Genomic DNA, 22653 nt, shown 5'->3' with positions numbered 1-22653 from the left:
GAAAGGCAGTCTCAGGCGTATCACAAAGTCAATCAATGAAGTCACAAACTGCAACACGTAGATTTCCCAAAATTTAGTGGCCACGAAATTAAGGGGTTTTGCAACATGAATATTAGGTTTTTATCTAAGCTGTTCTGGTTGCACTTTTTTTGTTTGTTTGTTTTCTGCACTGGTGAATGCTGCACCAGGGACATCACCGTGGTCACAGCTTTGATGAAGTGAAATCGCAAGAAAGCCTATGCTAATGTTGTCCCTTAATCGCTGTGGGACATTTCGTCTGGAGTACAAAGGAAGGACTCCAGCAATGCCTTGCCTTCAAAATGGGTTTCGAGAATTAACAAACAACGTGAAAGAGAATGGCACGCAAAGAAAGAATGGGAAGAACAAATCCCAAATGCTCAGGACTGACAGAAATTCTCGAACTAGAACCCAGCCCAAGCGCCAGGGTGGGCTTGCGTTTTCGGGCTTGTCCCTGTAGTACCCTACCTGCAGCTACAAACAGCACCTCAAATTCAAGTAGCGACATAACCAAAATAACAATGCAGTAGAACCACTATACAGTGAAATTGGTGATACCATTAAAAATCTTCACATCTTGTTTATGTTCCGAAGCTAGCTGTCGCTTCTTGCACAGGAACTTGCCTCCTTTCCGTACACAATGACACTGAGCGTCCAACATTTACACAATGGCTGGAAATTTTTCTTCTCGGTCCTGTGCCAAATGTTTGCGTTCGTTACGGAGAGAATAAAGTACATGAGACATGGTTCATGGTAAAGTACATGGTTCACTATACTGAGGCTGTACTGCACAACAATCAGCACTGCTGTAACCCCAGTATCCCATCCAGTTCATGGTATCAGATGAAGCTGTGGGAATTGTCAAGAAGAAAATGCAACTCAAGACGTTGAGCCAAACGCATTTTATTTGGCCACATAAGAGTGTCTCAGTTTCATTTGTGGAGGGCACCCGACAAATTGGACACCCTGAACTTTCTTTTTCTCCACACACCAGCCCTGGTCTGGCCAAAAGTTATCGATGGACTGTACTCGTGTTATGCTTTCGCTACAGGGCAAAGAGAACATGCAGGTTTTTCAAGTGTAATGATTGCCATGAACTACCGCAGCGCAAGTTTATGTGCTGCGAGCTCACATGTGCATGTTGCACTTGCACACATTTGTTATGTCAGCTAAGACAACTGCAAATATACGATTTGGTGTTACCGGTACAGCTGATATCGGCAGCTCTGCATTTACTGAAACATAAGCTGACCCATCGTTCCATAGCTCGCGGTCTGACCGACGTCGAATGCCGGCTGCAAGCCGGCTGGAAGTCGGCAAAAAAGATGGGTGGGCTCATGTTCGCACAGATCCAGCACTGTTGTGGAACAGCGAACTTTGCCAGGGTGCGAGATAAGATCACAGGCGGGGGTGGCAACCTTCTACATAGCATGTTTTGTGCCTACAATATGTACACTCATAATTCTGTACTAATATATAGGTATGTATCAATCTAGATTAAGCTTACCTAATGTACAGAGATATAGTCTGTGAACAAAAACCACCTACACTGGGGAAATCACAACTGTTGTGCTTACCTCACCTCACTCTCCTCAAATAAATTAGAAAACCTGCTCGAGAAATGGCAAAATAAATAGTGTTTCCTACAAGTTCTACGACGTGCAAGGATTAACCTTTGCAAGTGAGGGCATGGTCCAGCCCAATCGATGCACGAAGGGAGGAATCCCCCCTCCACCGTTTGAGGAGTAACCAACTTTGAAAGTCGGGGCGGGGTCTTTGCTATAGAAGGCACCGTGAACCTGGTGCAAACGAGGACCTTCCCGTTTATTCCCAAAAGTGTCCAACCCCCCTCCCCACCGTTTTTTTTTTTTTTTCTCTCACGCAGGTCAGACACGGGAAGTTGTTGCACCAAAAGCAGCCTCGCCGGGGAGGCGTTTTGTTTCTTTCGGCAAGCAAGCTTACCTATCTTGCAGAGAAACGACCCGCAGATGTCCAATGTCGGACATCCGACGGATCGTGGAAAAAAAAAACGGATGAGCATACATTCACTCAAAATACAGCACAAGCGGAGGAGACACGCTCCGTTTTATGGTGTTCGGCTAGAGTGGGTAGCGTAAGGTCATCGTCTCTGGGAGGACTCCTAACCAATAGAATAAACAATGACACACACACAAAAAAAGAAAGGACTAGCATACTACTCCAACTTTCACATTAAAGCAAGTTATTTTCGTCATGCACATGACACACTGACATGAGGACCACTAAGAAAAGGGGCCTTTGAGCTGCCTGCAGATTAAAGAAACTCCCATTTCCGTTATACACAAGTATTGGTCACATTCTTCCGATAGAAGGACACGAAAAGGATATTGGTCCAGTCTACTTTGTCACTGTGCGTCGAGGAATTCAATACATAGTTTGATATTATCCTTTGTCAGTGATGCCAGCATCCTGGTTTAGCTAACCACATTTGAGATGCAATTGAAAAAAAAAAAGAAATTAAGACTTAGCCATTGCAGCTATGGTTACTAGCTTTTCATCTGGATATGTTGATGGATTGGACTTGCTCAAACTAATGGATGGCCCTGTATTTGCATAAATATGTTACCCACCCGACCATATTTCAAACAGAGCTACGGATTTGTCATCCATCAGATCATCTGGTCAAGGAGCCAAAATTTAGACTTGATTCTATCAAGCGGCAAACGGTATAATGCACACAAAAGCTGCTATTTCTGAGACGTCGCATGTCCCAAAACTGGAGAGATGCAAACAACGGGAGGCAATATCACTCCTGGTCCGAGTCACCGTCGCTCGAGTAGCCCGTCGCCGAGGGTTCGGCGAGGCGATGATGCGAGAGCTTGCGGTAGACGTCGAGCCACTCGTCCACCATTTGTTGCACCAGGTGGGGCTGACGAGGCACCTTCTGCTGGGCCACAAGGATGCCCCCCTCGGTGACGCAGCAATCCAGCCAATGGCGCATTATCTCTTCCTCGCGGCCCAACTGAAAAGCAGGTTTTTTTAGAGCGGCAATTTTGGGCCGGCTTTGAAACAACGAAAGCCTCGCACTGAGACGTCGTGTACGGGATAAATAGAGCCTGAAGTTTTAGGGTTTCACCCGATTCTTCGCCGAATTTGCACCCCGAATTGAAGGTTGCCTCTTTAGGGTGAAACCCGATTTTTACCCGGCAAATTGCCCTCTCTGGGATGTCTGTAGGAATGCATCGACTTACTTGTTTGGCAGAAAAATGCGGTTACATCACCATTTGTACCAAACCGCTACAGTTAGTTTGAATAACTGAGCCCGATTTCTCCCCGATTTTAGTGTAATGGAAGTTTTTTCACCCGAATTCGCACGAATTTAGTGCGCACGTTTATTTACCCGATTTTAACCAGCCGAATTTAGAAAAAAATATTTCCCGAAAACTTCAGGCTCTAGTAATAAATTAAATCCAAAGCACCGCAGGGTAAGTATACTGTGCGCACCGTGCTCAGGGTGGTGGTGGCGTGCGACGCCCACCTCATTCTGTTAATGCCGCGTATGTTCGTATCGAGTTTCTCTTTCTTTTTTTTTTTATTTTGATTGTTTTCAGCTTACCTCTCCTTGGGTAAGAAAGTGGAGAGGGAGGAGCTGCCGGTCGGCAGTCATCAGTGGCAGGAACACTGCCTGCTGGCGAAGGTGGTCTTCCGTGAGAGCACCTGCCCCCTCCGTTCCGTGGTGAGGTTCCATGGGTACCAGGGCCGAGAAATGGCCCCGCGTGTAACCGAGAGCGATGGGCCACTTCCAACAGAAGCTGGGCTCCCATAACAACGGTAAGTAGATACCTACAAACACACAAGCATCCTCGCTTTTGAAACCTCTCTTCCACCAATGCCCATAGCTGGCCCATTATATCTAGGGCCTGACTTTTTAGGGTTAAACCCGTATCCGCCCGATATTTACCCCCCGAACGAAATCTGTAAAAGTCGGGTTTAACCCGAATCTACCCAAAAACATCCGGGTCGCGTGGCACACTCGTAAGCGTGCATTAAAATAAAGTTTGATAACATTGCTAAACATTAGTTCCATGTTAAGACAAATTTTTATTAAACAAAAAAAAAATCACCCGAATTCCTGACGACAGAATATGCCGTAACGGGATTTAACCCGAATACACCCGAATTTTCAAACGAAAAATATCACCCGATATTTAACCCCCGAATCTGGCCAAAAATAAAACCCGAAAAAGTCAGGCCCTAATTATATCCCCTTCCATGACCCGGAGAGCTCGGGCGGTACGACGAGGAGGCCCGTTAAAATTAACTTTTCGGAAGTCGATGAATTACCGCAAGCTGGAATCGGTGAGATTGCTTTCAATGGTCGCAATCTTTCGTGCGACGAAGATAGGGCGGACGTTTTTAATAATTACGGTGAAACCTCGTTAATATATCACCACCACCGTTCTCGCAGGTTTTTGGTCACAAAGCGAAATTGTCGTACTAACGAGAAATGCACCCTCCGCTGGCTGGACAGACTGCTACGCAGAACGAAAGCTTACATAATTTTTATGATTTATTTTCTGAAAAAGTCCGTTACCAATACCTGCAACTGTCAGTAATCGAGTTTTCTTAATGGACAATAGCACCGTCAATTGCGCACACGTGTCTTTCTTTTGCTCAAAGGATAACAATGCCTTGTAGATGCGATGGTAGATTCAGCCAGTGCTTGGTGGGAAAAAGGTCTTTCTTTAAAACGGATGCAGAGCCGCTTCTTCATTCCGGCTGTTAACTCAGTCCGCTTCGTTACGTCTTACGATCTTGTCATTGTTCTTCGAGATAGTTGACAGCAAGCGTTCCATCACGTTCCAGCTTCTGCGGCCTCGATAACCACCACTCTGTCTTTGATCATCAGCGTTTTGTACTTCGGCATGGTTCCTTCACACAGCAGTCGATCACAAGTTGCATGTTGCATTCCAAAACGCGTGAGAATACGAAGAACAGAAGTGGCAACAAGAGAAAGAAAGCAAGGGGTGAGGGAAGCAAAAGCGAAAGTGTGGTGAGGGCAATGGCAATGGTGAGGAGGGTGTGCAATATGATAGGCAAGTCACCGGGCACATGGTTTTGAGTGTGCCGCAAAGCTGAGGACGACTCACTGATGCGCCGTGCTGAAGGACATTGAACGAACCGTGCGGGGAAACATTTCGAATTAAGCGGGCTGTGGTGTGCACATACTTTGAATTAAGTGGTCAGATCGCAATGCGCAAACGCGGGACTGCAGAAATTCTTCCAATGATCCAGGATTTCGAATTAAGCGAGTTCAAATTAGCGAGGTGTCACTGTAGTTCCAAAAGTAATTCAATTACAGTTACAAACACACATTATTGAACGTAATTCTGCAAGTAATTAATTACTAATAATGTAACTAATTACTTTATAGCATTACAATTACCACAGCTTGGTAGTAAGCTTGTATAAGATATTCGAAAAAAAAAACAGAAAAAAAAAACACTGAATATTCGTTGTTTGTATTGTAAGTTTGGAAGTTGAAAGTATTGAAGGTTGGAATATCAAATTTCCGAATATGATTCGTATTCGAAATTTCGAATATTTGCATACCGCTAATTATTTTCAAAGTTCACTTCCTGCGAACAATGGCTTGACCCTGAAGACAACGACGACAGAAAAGAATTGGCAGCCTTCGATAAGGTTTTGCGTTCAGAGCATATCACACTGACCGTAACGGAGCAAGTCTTATTGAATAGTTTAGGATTGCAATTCAGTGTGTACAGCAAGGGAGGAACCTCACCTTCAAAACGTGCGTAGCCCAGGGCTTCTCCGCGGAAGCTCTTAACGTACTTGACGCCGTAGACGATAATCGGTCGCCTGAGAATATGAGCTAGAGCAAATATGTGAAGTTGTTCGAGGGCGGAGCCCGGCTGGGTCGCCAGTGACACCAGCGTGCCCCAGTCCTCCTGCCACTGAGCTTCGTCCAGTGAAAAGTGAAGCAGCCTGGCCTGGAGGGTCTCGGCGTCTTTCCAACGAGGATATAACCTGCGTGCACAGAATGCACAATTACGGTAGGCCCCGTTACTTTGGGGGCATGGGTTGACGAGCGTGAGGACGAATGAAACCAAGTTTTGGGAGACGGTGGGGAGAGTGGCGCGGCGTTCAAGCAACGTTGTACCGTTTGTAGGTTGTGTGTGTGAGTTTGGAGGAAATAATGGAGGACGATTTTTTCCCCGGTATTTTCCCCGTACGCCGGTTTTAATGAAAGGGCCGGCAGTGTCTGTGGACCAGCACTGCCCTGCAGATGCGCGAACAGTGCGTAACAGGGACGGGTCCACATTCGAGGAGATTGATCTTCCTGGTGCATTCCCTCAAGTAGCTTTAACGAGAGTGGTGACTGTGATTCACGTCTTCTGGAAGACCATTGACCCCATCAGTCCACGAAGAACGCCCAACAAGGGCCCAATCCGATATTGGTAGAGCTCTATATCTGACCTCCGTTGTTGTACGCTACGCCGATCTCGGAATATTGACCTCAGGGTTTACAGCCTTCTCTATGGTCTATGAACAAATCACTCGTATCGTATTGCTCGCGGCTTATCTGCCAGAGAATTTTCAAAATGTTAAAAAAAAAACACCTCCTGTGGCTTATCTGCGAGTGCGGCTTATCTGTCAGAAAATTTTCAAAATATTCCTAAAAACGCCTCCTGCAGCTTATCTGCCAGAGAATTTTCAAAACGTTCCCAAAAACTCCTCCTGCGGCTTACCTGCAGTGCGGCGTATACGCGTGAAATTACGGTAGTTGCCATCTGTAGAACGAAGCAACAACTTACACAGAAGCACCTTCACAAAGGGTATCCCCGAGAACCCTCCGGAGAGCGTTGTCCCTGTCAAAGATGCCCCAAGTGGCCTGCAACACAGAGTCTAGAAGACAGTTGCCAGCACTACGATTCCACAGGGCATAAAGACGCGAGCCCAGGGTCTCCGTGAGCTCCAGGCTCCAGTTGATGATTGATGATTCTTCCTCAAGCTCTGCAGCAATAGGAGAACGTTCGTTAGAAACGCACCCGAGACTGGACTTAGTGGCCATTTTCTCCATGCAGGAACACTGCACTGATGGAATGAAAAGTACGACTTAAGCTGGTTCTAAACCACTGAAAATGTGGCCACACGTAATGTTGGAATTTGTTTGAATTAACTGGGAGTAGGAAATATCCAAATTTGAAATACTAACACGAGCACACTGTACAGTACAGCAGAGCCAACCAGCTTTAGCTTATGCGTTCTTGAATTAAACGAGACCTTTAAAACTAGCAATGTTGGCAACCTTTCACGAATTCAAAGTTCGCAAGTTGACAAGTTTGACTGATTTTGTGGTTTTTCCGGGTTTTATCCTGAAGCCATGTATAAGTAGGGCCTGACTTTTTCGGGTTTTATTTTTGGCCGAATACGGGGGGTAAATATCGGGTGATATTCTTTATTTGAAAATTCGGGTGTATTCGGGTTAAATCCCGTTACGGCATATTTTCTGTAGTCAGGAATTCGGGTGTATTCGGGTGATTTTTTTTGTTTAATAAAAATTTGTCTTAACATGAAACTAATGTTTAGCAATGTTATCAAACTTTATTTTAATGCACGCTTATGAGTGTGCCACGCGACCCGGATGCTTTCGGGTAGATTCGGGTTAAACCCGAATTTTACAGATTTCGTTCGGGGGGGTAAATATGGGGCGGATACGGGTTTAACCCTAAAAAGTCAGGCCCTATAGTATAAGTGGCTAGAAAAATATTTCAGGAGGTGTTCTAGGGAACTCTACATGGGGGAGGTGGATTTCTCCTCGCTTCCCCTCTCCCAAATGCACTGCAAAAGGTACGACTTCGAGAGGGGGAGGGGGACCTGTGTGTCTTCCTCTTATAATCCTGCACTGACGATCCTAAGGACAAGCTTCCATTCAGCTGGGACACATGTTGCAATTCCCCAGGACATTCAGGGGCCCAGTTCGAAGTGCTCCTTGTCTGGTCACCTGTTCCCACCAGTGCGAGCCATAGGGGGCCATAGAACACGATAATGACACGTTAACACGTAACACGTGAACCTTTTGTACACCGGCAAAGTTTGCCCGTTGTAATCGCGGGACAATAAAATTTGTGATTTCTGGGCTCATTATCACAACAGTGGCTTGAAAGAGACGACTTGGGTTTCACCCGAAAATCCTCGATGGCACATGAAATGGGGCAGGAAACACCAGATTTCTTTTCGAATTTTTGCGTGAAAATATCACCCGATTTAGACACCCCGAATTGCCAAAATCCAAACCCGCAAACGAGCAACCCTACGTATGAAGCACCGTGCCGCGTGTCTTGCACGTTCCGGATGCCTTGGAGTATGCCAAGTACTTTCTATCACCTTTGATGCTGCCTCACAGTCTTAAAAAAAATAAGGGTGTACTTTGACTCGTTTTTCTTGCCACATATATAGTAACTCCCTTGTGGATAGTACAACTATATTCTCAAAAACGGAGCCTCCTCACTCCCTGTGGGGAGTGGGATTACGCTCTAACCCCCTACTGGAGGGTAATATTACACTTAGAGGCTGAAGTTTTCGGGAAATATTTTTTTTCTAAATTCGGGGGGTAAGAATCGGGTAAATAAACGTGTGCACTAAATCCATGCGAATTCGGGGAGAAATCGGGCTCAGTTACTCAAACTACAGTAGAATCTCGATGATACGATCACGGATTATACGAATTTCGGGATGATATGAATTCTTCTCCGGTCCCGGACGGAATGCCTATTCTTCCCATGTATTAGAGTTCGGATGATACAGACGCGTTATCTTGCCTTTACGGATGATACGAATGAGCCGAGGATGCGACAGAGGTCGTTCCCCCGTGACGCGAGAGCGCGCGAGTCATGCTGCTGCGTCTTTCGAAAAGGGAGGGCGATCCTCACCACAAACTTCCTTACATCATGTAGCGCAATGCAAGCAATGACTTTCCTTTTGGTGGTGGTGGTTTGGTGGTGGAGATAAGATCAAAGAGATTGAACGAACCTTATCTCTGTTATGACCTTTTTACCCCCCTCGCAACAATAAACCACGAAGCTGTGTGACATTGCTCTGGTGGAAAACAACGACCAGAACACGTGGGGGGAACATATCAGGACAACTTGTGGCAACATTACGCGTCACCATTCCGCAAGTCGGCTTCACCTAACGCCTGCGTGCTTTAAGAGAAGCTCGCTTTAGAATACTGCCGCGCGACTCGCGGGTGAAAAGCACGTGCTACGTCTTTTGAATCATCTCGCGTATTTGGGCAGCATTGGCCAAAAACGGAGACATAAAAGCGTTACAACCGACCTCTTTCGTTGAGAGTAACGGAAAATGAACAGTCACTGTCTATTTTCTTGTTTAATTCGTTTGATACGAATTTCGGATAATACGAATTTTTTCCGCGACCCCGTGAGATTCGTATCATCGAGATTCTACTGTAGCTGTAATGGTTTGGTACAAACGGTAATGTAACTGCATTTGCTGACAAACAAGTAAGTTAATGCATTCCTACAGACATCCCAGTGAGGGGAATTTGCCGGGTAAAAATCGGGTTTCACCCTAAAGGATGAAACCTTCAATTCGGGGTGCAAATTCGGGGAAGAATCGGGTAAAACCCGAAAACTTCAGGCTCTAATTACACTCCAGCAGGGAGTAAGGGAGCACTGTTACTCCCCTGAGGGAGTGAGGAGACCCCTTTGTTGAGAGCAATTGTACTCTCGAAAAGGGAGTGATATATATGTGGCAAGAAAAAGGAGTTAAAGTACACCCTTTTTTTAAGAGTGCACCCGTGTGTTGTATGTATGAGGAAAAAAAAAATGCAGGAGAGGATGTGAAGAGAGTGCACGTGTGTTCCGCCAGTTGAATGTCGTCGGAAAGCTGACGCCGGCAATCGAGAGGTGTGCCTTTCGATTCCCTCCTCCGCCTGGATTTTTCCATGACTGCCATATTTCAACTTTTCAACTTCATATTTCATATTCAGACAGACTTGTGTTTGTGTGCAACATAGCCGAACCTCAGCGAACTACTTCGAATTTGGACGTCGACAGCTTCGTGACATCACTATTTAAAACACACGAATGCATTCTACAAAGTGTGTGGTAGCACTGGATGCATTGCAAACTGCTCACCTTTTTGGACATCCTGGTCTAAAAGCTCGTCAAACAATATTTTTTGCACCGATGGATGAAACTGCCGGATTTCTGTGAGAAAAAAAAAAAACAGACAAAAGTAGGCAAAAAATTAATGCGACAGCACATATTGCATCTTTGCCTACTGCTATGGTTTAACGAAGTGATCTTGGCTCCAGAGCCAAGATCACTTCGTTCACATAATCCCCTTCACACTCTAACAAAGCTGCCATTCACTCCGGCCGTAGAAGCCCGTATGCACCCTTTCTTCCCTCGGGGCTGTTGATCCACAATTCGCATGAACCTTTAACACTCCATACCTAACCCTTTAAGTACCACGCCAATGATGAGGACGGTGCCCCGAAGAAGAACAGTCTGTGTTCGAAATATTGGCGGCTCCTGTCCAGAGGCAACTCCCTTCGTACTTCTCTACCGGTTTGCTGGATTTCTACCCATCTACCAATGTACCTGATGAGTACTTTAAACTACTTTGCCCGGTACTTTGCACTTTACATGAAGTACATTTGCGATGTGGTACACTTTTGTACTGCACTTAAAGTACTACTTATGCCAGGTACCTGGTACTTTACTCCAAGTTCAATTTTGAAGTACTTTTCCCATCACTGTCATATGTACACATCCTCAGTCTTTGCCGCCTGATGCTAGTTTGGCTCAAAATCATGTCTTCGGATATCCCAAACATCTTTGCAATGCCTTTACATTTCACACTACGGGCATCCACTTTGTGAAGCAGCTTCTGCTTCCCAAGGACAACTTTTCTTTTGACATACATATAATCGCATTGAGCATCCAACATTTACACAACTGCATGGTTTTGTGTCAATGTTTGCCTTCACTACACCAGCTGCTTTATTATAACTGCCTTCACTATAGAGGGACCACAGTTTTTCTTCACTATATCGAGGTTCTACCGTATTACGTGGTGTGCCGCAACAATATATGATACCAGTACGGGTACACCGGGGTGGCAACGTACCTGTAGGAAGGGCAAAGGTAACACACTCTGTGACAAAGTAGCAGGAGAAAGGCCCCTTGCGCTGTTTGAACGAGGCCGCCACGTGGCGACGAATGTCAGCTGCCACATCGGGACAAGCGTCCGAAGGTACCCGTTTGGCCACTGGGCGGCCGCTTCCCACGCCGGTACTTGACAAGAGCAGCGCCAGGATTTCTTCACGCTGAGTTGCAGAAAAAAAGAAGAAAGAAAGGAAAGAAAAGAAAAAGACTCGAAACCATGTTTCAAACCACGTTGTTTCAAGTGATGTAGTATGTACAGGGTGAATTTAGCAAAGGTTACACATTTTGATCCCGTCGTAAAAATAGAAAATGACGTTTCTAGCGCTTCAAACTTTGCAGACTGCTAGTCATTCGCTTCAAGTTTTAATCATATTTTTTTTTCAAATGCTATCCCTTTGTAGAAAAAAAGTTAGAAGCAAAGCAGATTCTCGCCCCATGCATTTCCTATGGCCTATATACCGCCCGCCAGACCGCCATTTTTTTCCTCTTTCCGCTTCACGTTCGCGTCGCCACGTATAGGTGGCGCTGCCTGGAGGCGAAGCAAAACCAGAACCTATGGAACAACCAACAACTAGGTGGACCAGATGCAGGGTTTTGCGAGGCAGCGCCACCTATACGTGGTGATGTGAATGAGAAGCAGACAGAGGAAAAAATGGCGGTTTGCGGGCGGTATGTAGGCCATAGGAAATGCAGGAGGTGAAAATTTGCTTTGTCTTCTCACTTTTTTTCTACAAAGTGATAGCGCTTGAAAAAAATATGTTTGCAGATTGATAGTCGTTCGTCTCAAGTTTCAAACATATTTTTTTCAAATGCTATAGATCTACTGATGGATAGGTACGAAACTTGGCGTGGTCGTATTTATTTCGTTACACAGTGCTTCGTACCCACAATTTTTTTCGTAGGTTTCTCCGACATAAATTCTTTACTCTGAGGCAGCCAAAGTCTGTGCGTCAACGAGGTATCGGTCGAGGAAGCATCGCATCACGCACGAAAATGCGACTGACCTTTGAGAGCACCCACCCTGTATATTTCATAGACCTCTCTCCTCCAAACAACAAACTTGAGTAAAGATACGATTTTTTTGTTTTTACTCTGCCCGACTTCTCGCCTTCCCCCCACAAAAACGTACCTCGTATCTGATGGCAAGATGAGCAAGCGTGAAACCAACGTCGCATATGGCCTGACGAGCAAGAAGCGCTGCCTCGGCGTGGGTGAGCTGGCGCGCTGGATCGCCTCCGGTGGCCAGGTAGCGAGCAACGGGATCCGTTTGGCCCTCGACCACCCCTCGGCACGCACTCAGCCACAGTCGGTCCGTCTCCCGCGCTTTCCGACGCAGGCAACTGTTCACATAGTTGTTGGCATTGCCGGCCTCGTCAATGCCACCAGAGGGCAGCACCGGCGCTCGCTGCAGCTAAAATGACGGCACACAGTTAGGGACGTCGTTCACGCTACGGCATCCCGATTCTAGCCGAACAGAAATGCACTCTCCTTTTTCTTGAGTCAGGAAGCAAGAAAACTCGAGCGAGAAAACGTGCACATCGTGTGCACGTTTGCATTAGCACCCTAAAATGGCAGTAAGGCTTATTATGTCTAATCACAAACACTCTACATCTGGTCACAGTCATGCTAAAACGCTGACGCTTTCCTTTGCAGTGGACTGCATGTAAGCTTGTAACCGTTAAAGGAAAGCTTCAGTGTTTTACATTTTTGCTGCGACTTCTTCCAAGTGGACCCTTGACCCAACCCTCTACATTCTTCAACTGTTTCTACGGTCAATTGAACAGTGACAGCAACAAATACACCACACGTACAGGTTCATACAGCCAAATAACCAACCATAACAGGTGCATCGAGCCATACAATGCGCGTCTTCATGTTTTCAAGTACTCATTTTTTTCCTGATACTATTGAATTATGGAATAGGCTGTCCCAGTCAGTCATCGACCTTGAGGATGCAGTCGAACCCATACTTCGAACCCGTATATTTCAAATTATTGCCTGCAAAACACGGTTTTATCGAACTTCGGTACCTCGGAACACCCAATATATCGAACGCTGAGCCCCTGGCCCCTGACCAGGCTGGCTGGAATGCGTAATGTTGCTTTTTTTTATTGGTCCAGCCAATTTCATTTGTGCTGCGCCCAGTGCTATGTGAAATATCTCAAACTACACGTTCTACAGGGTGTGTGCAGATAAACCTAAGTGGTATTTGCACACGTAACTCGTCTACTTACCGAAATCAAGCAAAGTCTACAGAAAAAAAATCGTGAAAGCCATACTCGGCGCATAAAATAAACAGAGCGATGAAAACATCTGCTTCTGTTCATTAAAATAGGGCAACATGGCAGTCTCGGGTGAGTTGTATTCAGGTACCACTAGGGGAGCTAGCGGTGCAGAAACCCGAACGAGAAACCCACACGGATGCTCGTCGGTAGTGCCCCCTAGTGGTACCTGCACGCAACTCTCCTGAGACCGCCATATTGCCCTATTCTAATGCACGGAAGCCAATGTTTTCTTGTTTCTTTTTTACGCTGAGGCTCCCACGATTTTTCTGTAGCTTTCGCACGCATAAATGTGCCATCAAGCGCCTATGGAAGTTTATCAGTTAAGTAGAGCTTAAGTTATTTGTTATCAGTTTATCAGTTAAGTAAGCAGAGTACGACGACGAGCTAAGTGCGCAAATGTCACTTAGGTTTATCTGTACACACCCTGTATATGGGAAGCTGTTACTGTTGGGCCATTCCATGCGTCCCTCCATTTTTTTTTCAGTCTCGGATTGGATGAAGTGGATTGTGAGGGACCGTATCGAATTCTTGAGACTTGAAAGCTGAGCCCTGGGTATGGAGGTTTCATTTAACAGATGAGGGGTTGTCTACAATGTCTACACATGGCTCAACGTAGCTTTGATTACTCATTTTAGCTATCGCTCAACCATTGGCGACGATGACAAAAACCAAAAAACCTCAAGTCGTAAGGTTTTTACTCCGACTTGGCGAATCTCCTAACATTTACGTCCAGATTCCACCTCCGTCCGGACACCGAACGCGAGCCTCGAATTCCCGAACTGTTTGGGTGGAATCTGGACAGATGGCAACCCTAGTTCACACGCACCAACTCAGTAGCTCAAAGCAAAACTTGTTTGCTTCGAGCCAAGAGAACATCATCTGCAAAAAAAATGATTATTTGTGTGAAGCTGAAAGGTGACACCACAAGTCACGTGCCACTGCCCGTCCCATGATTGGCTGGTGCACGAGCAACTCGACAAACTTATTGGAGGTTTTCACTCGGCAACTCGGCGTAAGTACCAACCAAACGCTTTTTTTTCCCCCGAGTGCTCACAGCAAGAACAAATGGTATTTCACGAACCCCATTAAACGTTCACAAATGTGAGAGAACTGATGTTCTGAGGCTGGAACAACATAGAAAGGACACATACATACAAAGCCTCAAATTGCCTAAGAAATTAACGATGAAAGTCACTGAAAAGTAGGGCTGTGCGAATAGTGATTTTTGGGTTCGAACCACCATACGAATCGAATAGTAAAATCTTCAAATGGTTGCGAATCAAATAATGTCGAATACCACGCACACGTGTGTACTTACTGCTGAATAGTAAGCAGAAGTCTGCATTGAAGCCAGGTGCTCAGTTGTAGTTTGTTAGACTTTGGCTGACGCTAGCTTTGCTACACCAGGAAACTCAAAACTTTTCATCATTTGTAAGGCCAAAAGTTTGCACACCCCTCTAAATGTTACCTGTAATTTGTGTTTCACATATTTCATTGATGAATACATTTGTGCTAGAATTCTCCTGAAAATTGTAATTCTGGATGGAATCTAGTACCCAGACATAACGTGGCAGACCGTCTGATGAAATCCTTTTTCTACGGTGTCACAGCTGATCCCCCAGCTGAAGCTCAAAATAACTAAAATAACTTAAACTTCCCTGCCAACATTTGCTAAAATATTTCTCAAAAGTGGCAATTTTCAGTGATCCCTCAAATTACACTTTTAAAGCATTCCTGCAACCGGCACCACTGGCAGAACTGTAAACTAGGCTTCGCCTGACGCTCGGAGACATGAGGCGAAGCCAACTTGCAGGATATATTCACGTCCCGTTTTTGCGCTGTTTTTGCGAGTCTGTGTGTAAAGTAAGCTTCACCCAACACTCAGGGGCATAAGGAGAAGCCGCCTCGCAGGATATATTTGAGTCGCTGAAATGTAAAGTAGGCTTCGCTCAATGCTTAGAGGCATGAGGTGAAGCCAGCTTGCAGAATTTCGAATATATTTGATAAAATGTTATTCGGTTCGAATACGAATAGCGCGGTACCGTTATTCGGTACAAATATAGAATATTTCGAATATTCGCACAGCCCTACTGAAAAGGTTAGCCAGCTGTAGGACTCGAACCCACACCTTCTGGATTACCGGATTAATTTCTTAGGCAATTTGAGGCTTTGTATGTATTTGTCCTTTCTATGTTGTTCCAGTCACTCTCTCTCACTCGTCCTCCTTTCACTCTTACATTTTTGCACACTCATACACACATTCATACGACAGGGATCGACGCAAGCGGCAAACTTTCATCTTTCATCTCAGTGACTTTCATCTTTCATCGTTAATTTCTTAGGCAACTTGAGGCCTTGTATGTGATTGTCCCTTCTATGTTGTTCCAGCCTCAGAACATCAGTCAGTTCTCTCATGTTCAACATTTGCCGCTTGCGTCGATCCCTGTCATGAATGTGTGTATGAGTGTGCAAAAATGTAAGAGCGAAAGGAGGATGAGTGAGAGAGAGTGACTGGTATGTCCCTTCAGATGACGTACCCTGGAAGTCGCTGAGAAGGCGTGTTAGCTTAGCTCAATTGGTAGAGCCCTGGACCGGTAATCCAGAAGATGTGGGTTCGAGTCCTATAGCTGGCTAACCTTTTCAGCGACTTTCATCTTTCATCGTTCACAAATGTGTTTATCGCTGTAGACAATCATTGGCAAAACTTAGAATATAAATAGAATAGGATACCGTCTGGCTGCCCCCATGGTTTAAGGCCGTATTTCAGCCCTTTCGTAAGGCCATTGGACTTCAGGCCGCAAGTGTGCCTGTCTGACAGCAGTACAACAGCCCTTTGAAGGGCTAACAGTATTGCAAATAAATAAATAAACAAAATGATGCTTTTGGGGGGCACGCGACACTGAAACACAGGCAGTAGTTTATGAGAGAACTCACCTCAATCTCAGACGCTCGACGGTAACCCGGGGCAGGAGCACCTAATGTCGGAGATCCTGGCACATATCTGCGCATTTCCTCACAGTCTAGGGTGCCCATGGGAGAGTCTGCCTTTGGTCGTGGAGTGCCACATATCACACACTGCATTGAGGATGGGAAAAAAAAAATTAGTGGTGCAGGGTGTTAATTTAATTTAGTTTGCGAAATCAACGTCGCTGACCGTCGTGCTCAACCAGAAAACCAGTGAAAAGGCATTTGGCACGTACGAGAAACTCGTACCGGTATTTCTTCTGTCTGCTGAGCGCCATCGGAGGGGGCGGAACTACCGTACGAGACTGGGTCGATGATAGGACAATAGCCAGACTTGTGCGTAACGCGTTACTAGTAATTGCGTTGCTTGTAATCAATTACCTTTTTGAGTAATTTTTTGAGTAATCAATTACTTTTCTGAGTAATCGATTACTCAGTAATTGATTACTTTTCCGGCAGAGATTAGCTTATCTTTCAGATGTTCTGCCCCAAGTCAAGCCCCTGGTGCCATCAGCCTTTGAGGGGCTGTTCTACTATAGCAAGCGGAGGTCACTGTAATAACGCTCTGGAATTTCAGAGTCTCTCTCCCTAATCTCTTCCTACACCAGTGTGATGGTACCTGAAGCTTTGGAGGTTTAGTGAGTCATGGGGAAGTTCCACGCAATGCTCTTCCACAATCGGGTCAACGTCTTCCCGGGCGTACAGACCTCCTTGTCCTACGTGTTTTTGTTTACCTTATTATTTCAGCTGTTCCGCTGTTGAACCTTTTTTTTTTTTCTGAGGCACACAAAGGCAGTTATAATTTGCGTGAATGCAGAGTAATGACCGAAGTAATGCGTTACTTTTCTACTCGTTACTTAATTACATTTGAAGTCGGGTAATTGGTAATGGTAATCAATTACTTTTTTCGAGTAACGGGCACAAGTCTGACAACAGCGCGTCGTCTCGAGAAACGCGGACACGGTGAAACACGCGGTCTGCCTCCAGTCATGAACACGCGTTACGGGCTGTCTAACACTTCAGGAATACGTCTGCACAGCTTTTAAAGGAAAATGAGAGAGAAAAAAAGCCCGAAGCCCCAATTTTCCAGCAGATTGGGAGGCGCGTCCGTACAACAGTGAGGCTGAACGAAATTCGGGAGTCTCCCGGATAATCAGGGAGAGTTGGCAGGCATTTGTTTGCTGTAATCTCTCGCTTTTTCTCTCGCACGTTCGCACACCATTATGTAGACGACTGCGGCGTTCGTGGGCGCTAATAAATAAAGGGACATCTTAGGCACCCTGAGGCTCGCATTGTGTTCGTCTGTTTTTTAGTTCCAGCCTCGGTACACTTTCCATCAAGAAATGCACAATTGCCTGCCATATTGCAATTATTCATGTTCTTGGGCACCCTAAGGCTTGTGTTGTGTTTCTGTGTTTGTGTTTCAGCCTCGGAACAGTTTACTTTCCATCAAGAAATGCACTATTGCCTGCCATATTGCAATTGTTCATGTCCTTTGGCACCCCGAGGCTCGTGTTGGGTTTGTCGGTGGCAGCACCGGAGAAAAGCAGATACGTACCTATTTATTACCTATAAGCAGTTACGTATACCAGCGTCACCTTAGTGAAAACTAACCTTCATCTGCCACCACCGTCACTGCACAGTAAAATATGTCGTCTCCGCCTATTTCACAAGTTTTATTATTATTTATTATTATTATTTATTATTTTATATTATAACCCTGCTTTGAAAACGTCACTCATCCTTAGTCCGAGTTACATATCACCAAGATTAGACAACAAGCAGAAAGTCGGCATCCTTCGTTACTTAACATACGCATTTGCAAAATCATTTGTTCCACGAACATCCATTGAATGGAACCAGCTTCCCACTTCCATCGCTTCGATCACCGACATCCAGCACTAAAAAGATTCACTGTCCGAACATTTTTCTGTTGCCGACTAACTGTTACTCGTATATAATTTTGTGTTACTGGCTCTGTGTCGTATCGGTGTTCTTTTTTGGAAATGTCCCGCTCTCCCCTCTGTAATGCTTCTGCCCCGAGGGTAAATAAAAAAAAAATACAGTGAACCCTCGTTAATATGACCACCAGCGTTCCCGCAGATTTTGGTCATAAGGTGAGTTGTCATAATAACGAGAGACCCACAATCCGTTGACCCCTGAGACCGCTTCTTTCAGGACATTCCTAGGTGCACAGTGTGACCTGGTCTGGTGGTCACTGCTGTTTTGAGCCCTACAGTGTTTTAGCAGTCCGAAGAGCGCTAAGGGTAATTCCGAGGTCAACAACATCGGGAGTCATCCCAAAACTTGGCGTCCTACTTCAACACGTGTCACCCTCTGTCTGGGGTATGTGTTGTAGCTTCTCCCCGAGGCTACTCTGCGGGTCATGTGATGTGGTCATAATAACGGGAAGATAATACCCGGGTTTGACCCTACTTGTGACAAAAAATCTCAGTCATAGTCGGATAAGCGGATTGTCGTACTAACGAGATGGATTTACGTGGCGGCGGAACGGCTCCCAAGAGAAACTGTCATAAAGTGTGAGAATGTCATATTATCGGGGGTCATATTAACGAGGGTTCACTGTAAATAAAAATAAATAAATAAATAAATATTTCCGACCCTACCCCGCAAGATTCGGATACGAACAGGCAGAGAGACCCGTGCGATACCTACCCTGCGCGACTTGGGCCAGTTCTCGTAGGTGCAGGCATGACAGGCCCACTTGGAATCGCTACACGCGTTGGGGAGTTCAGTGGACGTCGTCGCCTGGGCCGGGGGAGGGCTGCGACTCGGAGCCCCCGCGTAGTTGGTCACCGGCGGGCTCGCCCCCGCCGACGGCGGAGGACTGCGTGGCGCTCGACACTGGGTGCACTTGGTCGAGCGGGGCCAGTTGAGATAGGTGCAACGGATGCACGACCACTTCTGGTACGGGTTGGAACAGGGGATGGACGGTGCAGTTGGCTCGGCCACCAACGGTGAAATCTGCGGGCAGAAATGTTGGTCGTGCTTAGGGCCCTTCTTTTTTTTTCCCGCGATTCCGCACAAATTCGCGGAATCGTGGGTCTGCCGCGGAATGTGAGGTTTTGCGCCGAATTTTGCAGAAATCTAGGCACATGATGAACGGACTTTGCTCGCTCCGGGTCGGCTTGTGTTACAGCGTAGATGTGCGAACCGGATAAGGCCACTAGGCCATGATATGAAAGTACACTGTAGCTTGTTATGCTAGTCACAAAAGTCACAAATGTTGTAACCGTGTACCTCCACACTAAGAGCTAACAGAGAGTATTTTTTGTCTGAACTAGGGCAATTCGCCTTTTACCGCGGAAAAATGCAGAATTCATAGTTCCCTCCTGCGGAATTCAGGATTTGCCGCGGCAGAAAAAGAAGGGCCTTAGACATGCTTCTATGCTGGTGCTTCTGCGATACCATACATTGAGAAGTTATATATAGTATGCAGGGTGTCCCAGAAAACGTGTCATTGAATTTTAATTTAAAAAACTACGCCACATAGAATCATGCGGTCAACGGCATTTGTTCTTACTAGGTTTTTGCCATCTCCTGATGTGCATGTCATGGAACCTAAGCTTAATTATGTAAATTTATGCGAACTGAACTCGGAAATTTGCCAAGTAAAGGTCACTTTTTTGCCCCACCAATGTGAAGAGAGTGCCGAATTTACTCAAATTATTGATAATTGACAGGCATATTAAGGCGCTATCGTATCTGAAAAAAATAGCCGAATATCATGCCTTTCGGAGCACCGGACCATAACGCGCGATGACTTTTTGAGCGCAATCGCTCTCAGTCCGACGAAAGGAGGTTCCAAAGCCAGCCCACAGAGTGATAGTAGAAAAAGTAACAGTTCCTAAAATTGGGAGAGGGAAAGCATTATCCCAGCGAAAGTCGGACGCGATAAGCCGTGCCTGTTTTATCTCTTTCTGCGATGTCGGGAAGGGCTGGGTTTCCAGCCTCCTTTCGTCGGACTGACAAAGATTGCGCCGAAAAATTCATCGTGCGCTATTCTGTGCAACCTCCATAGAGCATGATGTTCGGCTATTTTTTCCGATGGGATAGCTCCTAAATATGCCTGTCAATTATCATTAATTTGAGTAAATTAGACACGCTCTTCACATTAGTGGGGTAAAAAAGTGACCTTTACTTGGCAAATTTCTGACTTAGACTCGCAAAAATTTACATAATTAAACTTACCTTACACAACATTCACATTCGGAGGTGGCAAAAACCCAGTAAGAACAAATGCCATTGACCGCATGACCCTAGGTGGTGTAGTTTTTTTTATTATAAATCAATGACACATTTTCTGGGACACCCTGTATATATCGATATAGTAGGAATGAAAGGCAACCAACGAAGGTAGGGGAAGTAAAAAAACGGGGCGATTTATTTTATTCTTAGTCCCGAAGAAGGCGGAGCTTCCGCCGCAACGTTGACCATACCCCTAGATATCTTTCTATTAGTTTAAATTGTAAGAAATCGCCCCGTTTTTTACTTCCCCTACCCTCCGTTGTTTGCCTTTCATTCCTTCATAACTGTATTTACTTTGTGGCCTTCTCAACTTTTATTCTTATCTATATAGTATATATATACATCTAAATATCTATATTTTAATCGATTTTATTCATTATTTTTTACAAAGTTGATATTTATAAATATCGAACATTTCGATATTTTTGCATCACTATACTTTTTTCAACTTAAGAAGGAAAAGGAATCTAGTCCGGCAACTACAGACGCCGTTGGAGATAGGGAGACGCAATAACGCGCCAGGAGAAATACTGCAGCGCCACCACGCAGCGCAGTGTCATGTGGCCAGTCGAAACAGCCAATACGGAAGCAGAGTGAATGTGACGGATTACATTATCTGGCGGAGGAGCGACCGTGACCTCTCTGCGTCCAGCCACCCTATCTGCGGCGCAATAATATTTCGAGAGCCGACGGACTAGATTTCTTTTCCTTCTTAAGTTGAACGCGACTACTATAGTGTGTTGTCATTTTTATTGTCTCGCCTCTAGTGCTTTCTAACTTCAGTATGCGGTACTAACCGGCCCAATGAGGTCTTTTTTTTTCTTTTTTTACTACGGGAGTACGAACAGTTGCACGGAGAAAGCTTCCATTCGAACACGTACGGGATTGAGAAGCGCAACTCTGATAACCGAGGTGTTACAGGAAGCCACGAATTAATTGAGGTATATCGTGACGATCCCACCTCACCTTGTAAATATCACGCTCTTCCAATGGGGCCTCCTCTTCAATGAGATGCGGTGGCCGAGGGTTGAGGCAAATCGTACAGCGCAGAGCCTTGGGCCAGTTCTCGTAGGTGCAATGTTGGCAGACCCACTTGCAACTTTGCCTGCTCATGGTGCATCCAGGACGTCGCTTGCAGGAAGCTTCCTGAACACGAGTTGGCTGGCCTCCGTTGCTTGGGTCATAGGCAACGTCACTTTAGTCCTTGTCTCGCAACTTCGGCTCGATTTATTCACACACGGGGCAGTCGATAGTGCTCTACTGCATAGGTGCTTCGTTGAAGAATTACCATTTACAGGAGGGGTGTACGAGCACTAACGCAGTTTCTGTAACGTAAAAGGTAGTACGGTAACATTGAGAAAAATTATAGACACAGCCACGCTGTGGAAGATACACCTGAGTCGAGTCATGATTACCAAAACATTCTCTTAAGACGATTTAGTTCCAAGGGCATTGAATGTACAGCTCCTCCAGCTCGATAAGGTTTTCATTCGCCGCTATGGTCTTAGCAAGAAGGACAAGCGAATTCTGTAGTGACCACTCACCCTAGTAGGGTAATTAAGGCATCTACGGCGTGATATCTCAATCATCATAGCAGTAGAACTAGGCCTACAGGTTCAGTTCTACCAGGCATTTCAGTCGTCTCTATTGCGTCACCGACTCAATGACAGCTCAGGTATGTAGCGTCCAATGAAGTGTCCACATTCCACCTTTAATAACGAAACTTTGTCTCCGTTGTTATTGGCATAATCCGGCACATGAGCCAAAGGGGCAAATCGTTATGACTGCAGCTGTGCTTCCATGTTTGTTTTTAGCGTTTTGGTGTATAACACCAACCAAGATGGCGGCGCTCATCAGAGTTGCTCGAACCGATAACTATATCGAACTAAACGGCAAAGAAATCACGCAACTGTTATTACAGA

General features: G+C 45.6%; 1 protein-coding gene across 1 annotated transcript; it reads right to left on the bottom strand.

The window, feature by feature from the left end:
• Positions 1-902: 902 nt before the first annotated feature.
• Positions 903-22563, bottom strand: LOC135377304 (ubiquitin thioesterase ZRANB1-like). The gene is made up of 11 exons (XM_064609640.1): positions 22276-22563; positions 21698-22056; positions 19139-19447; positions 16433-16573; positions 12343-12624; positions 11176-11374; positions 10179-10250; positions 6834-7032; positions 5801-6045; positions 3614-3840; positions 903-3019 (listed from the first exon to the last, which is right to left on the bottom strand). The coding sequence occupies exons 2-11, from the start codon at positions 21842-21844 to the stop codon at positions 2804-2806; spliced, it is 2037 nt and encodes a 678-aa protein (XP_064465710.1). The 5' UTR covers positions 21845-22056; positions 22276-22563; the 3' UTR covers positions 903-2803.
• Positions 22564-22653: the final 90 nt, after the last annotated feature.

The sequence above is a fragment of the Ornithodoros turicata genome, chromosome 1, assembly GCF_037126465.1.
Source record: "Ornithodoros turicata isolate Travis chromosome 1, ASM3712646v1, whole genome shotgun sequence".
NCBI lineage: Eukaryota > Metazoa > Arthropoda > Arachnida > Ixodida > Argasidae > Ornithodoros > Ornithodoros turicata.
The sequence above is the reverse complement of the archived record's forward strand: the minus strand, read 5'-3'. Positions and strand labels throughout refer to the sequence as shown.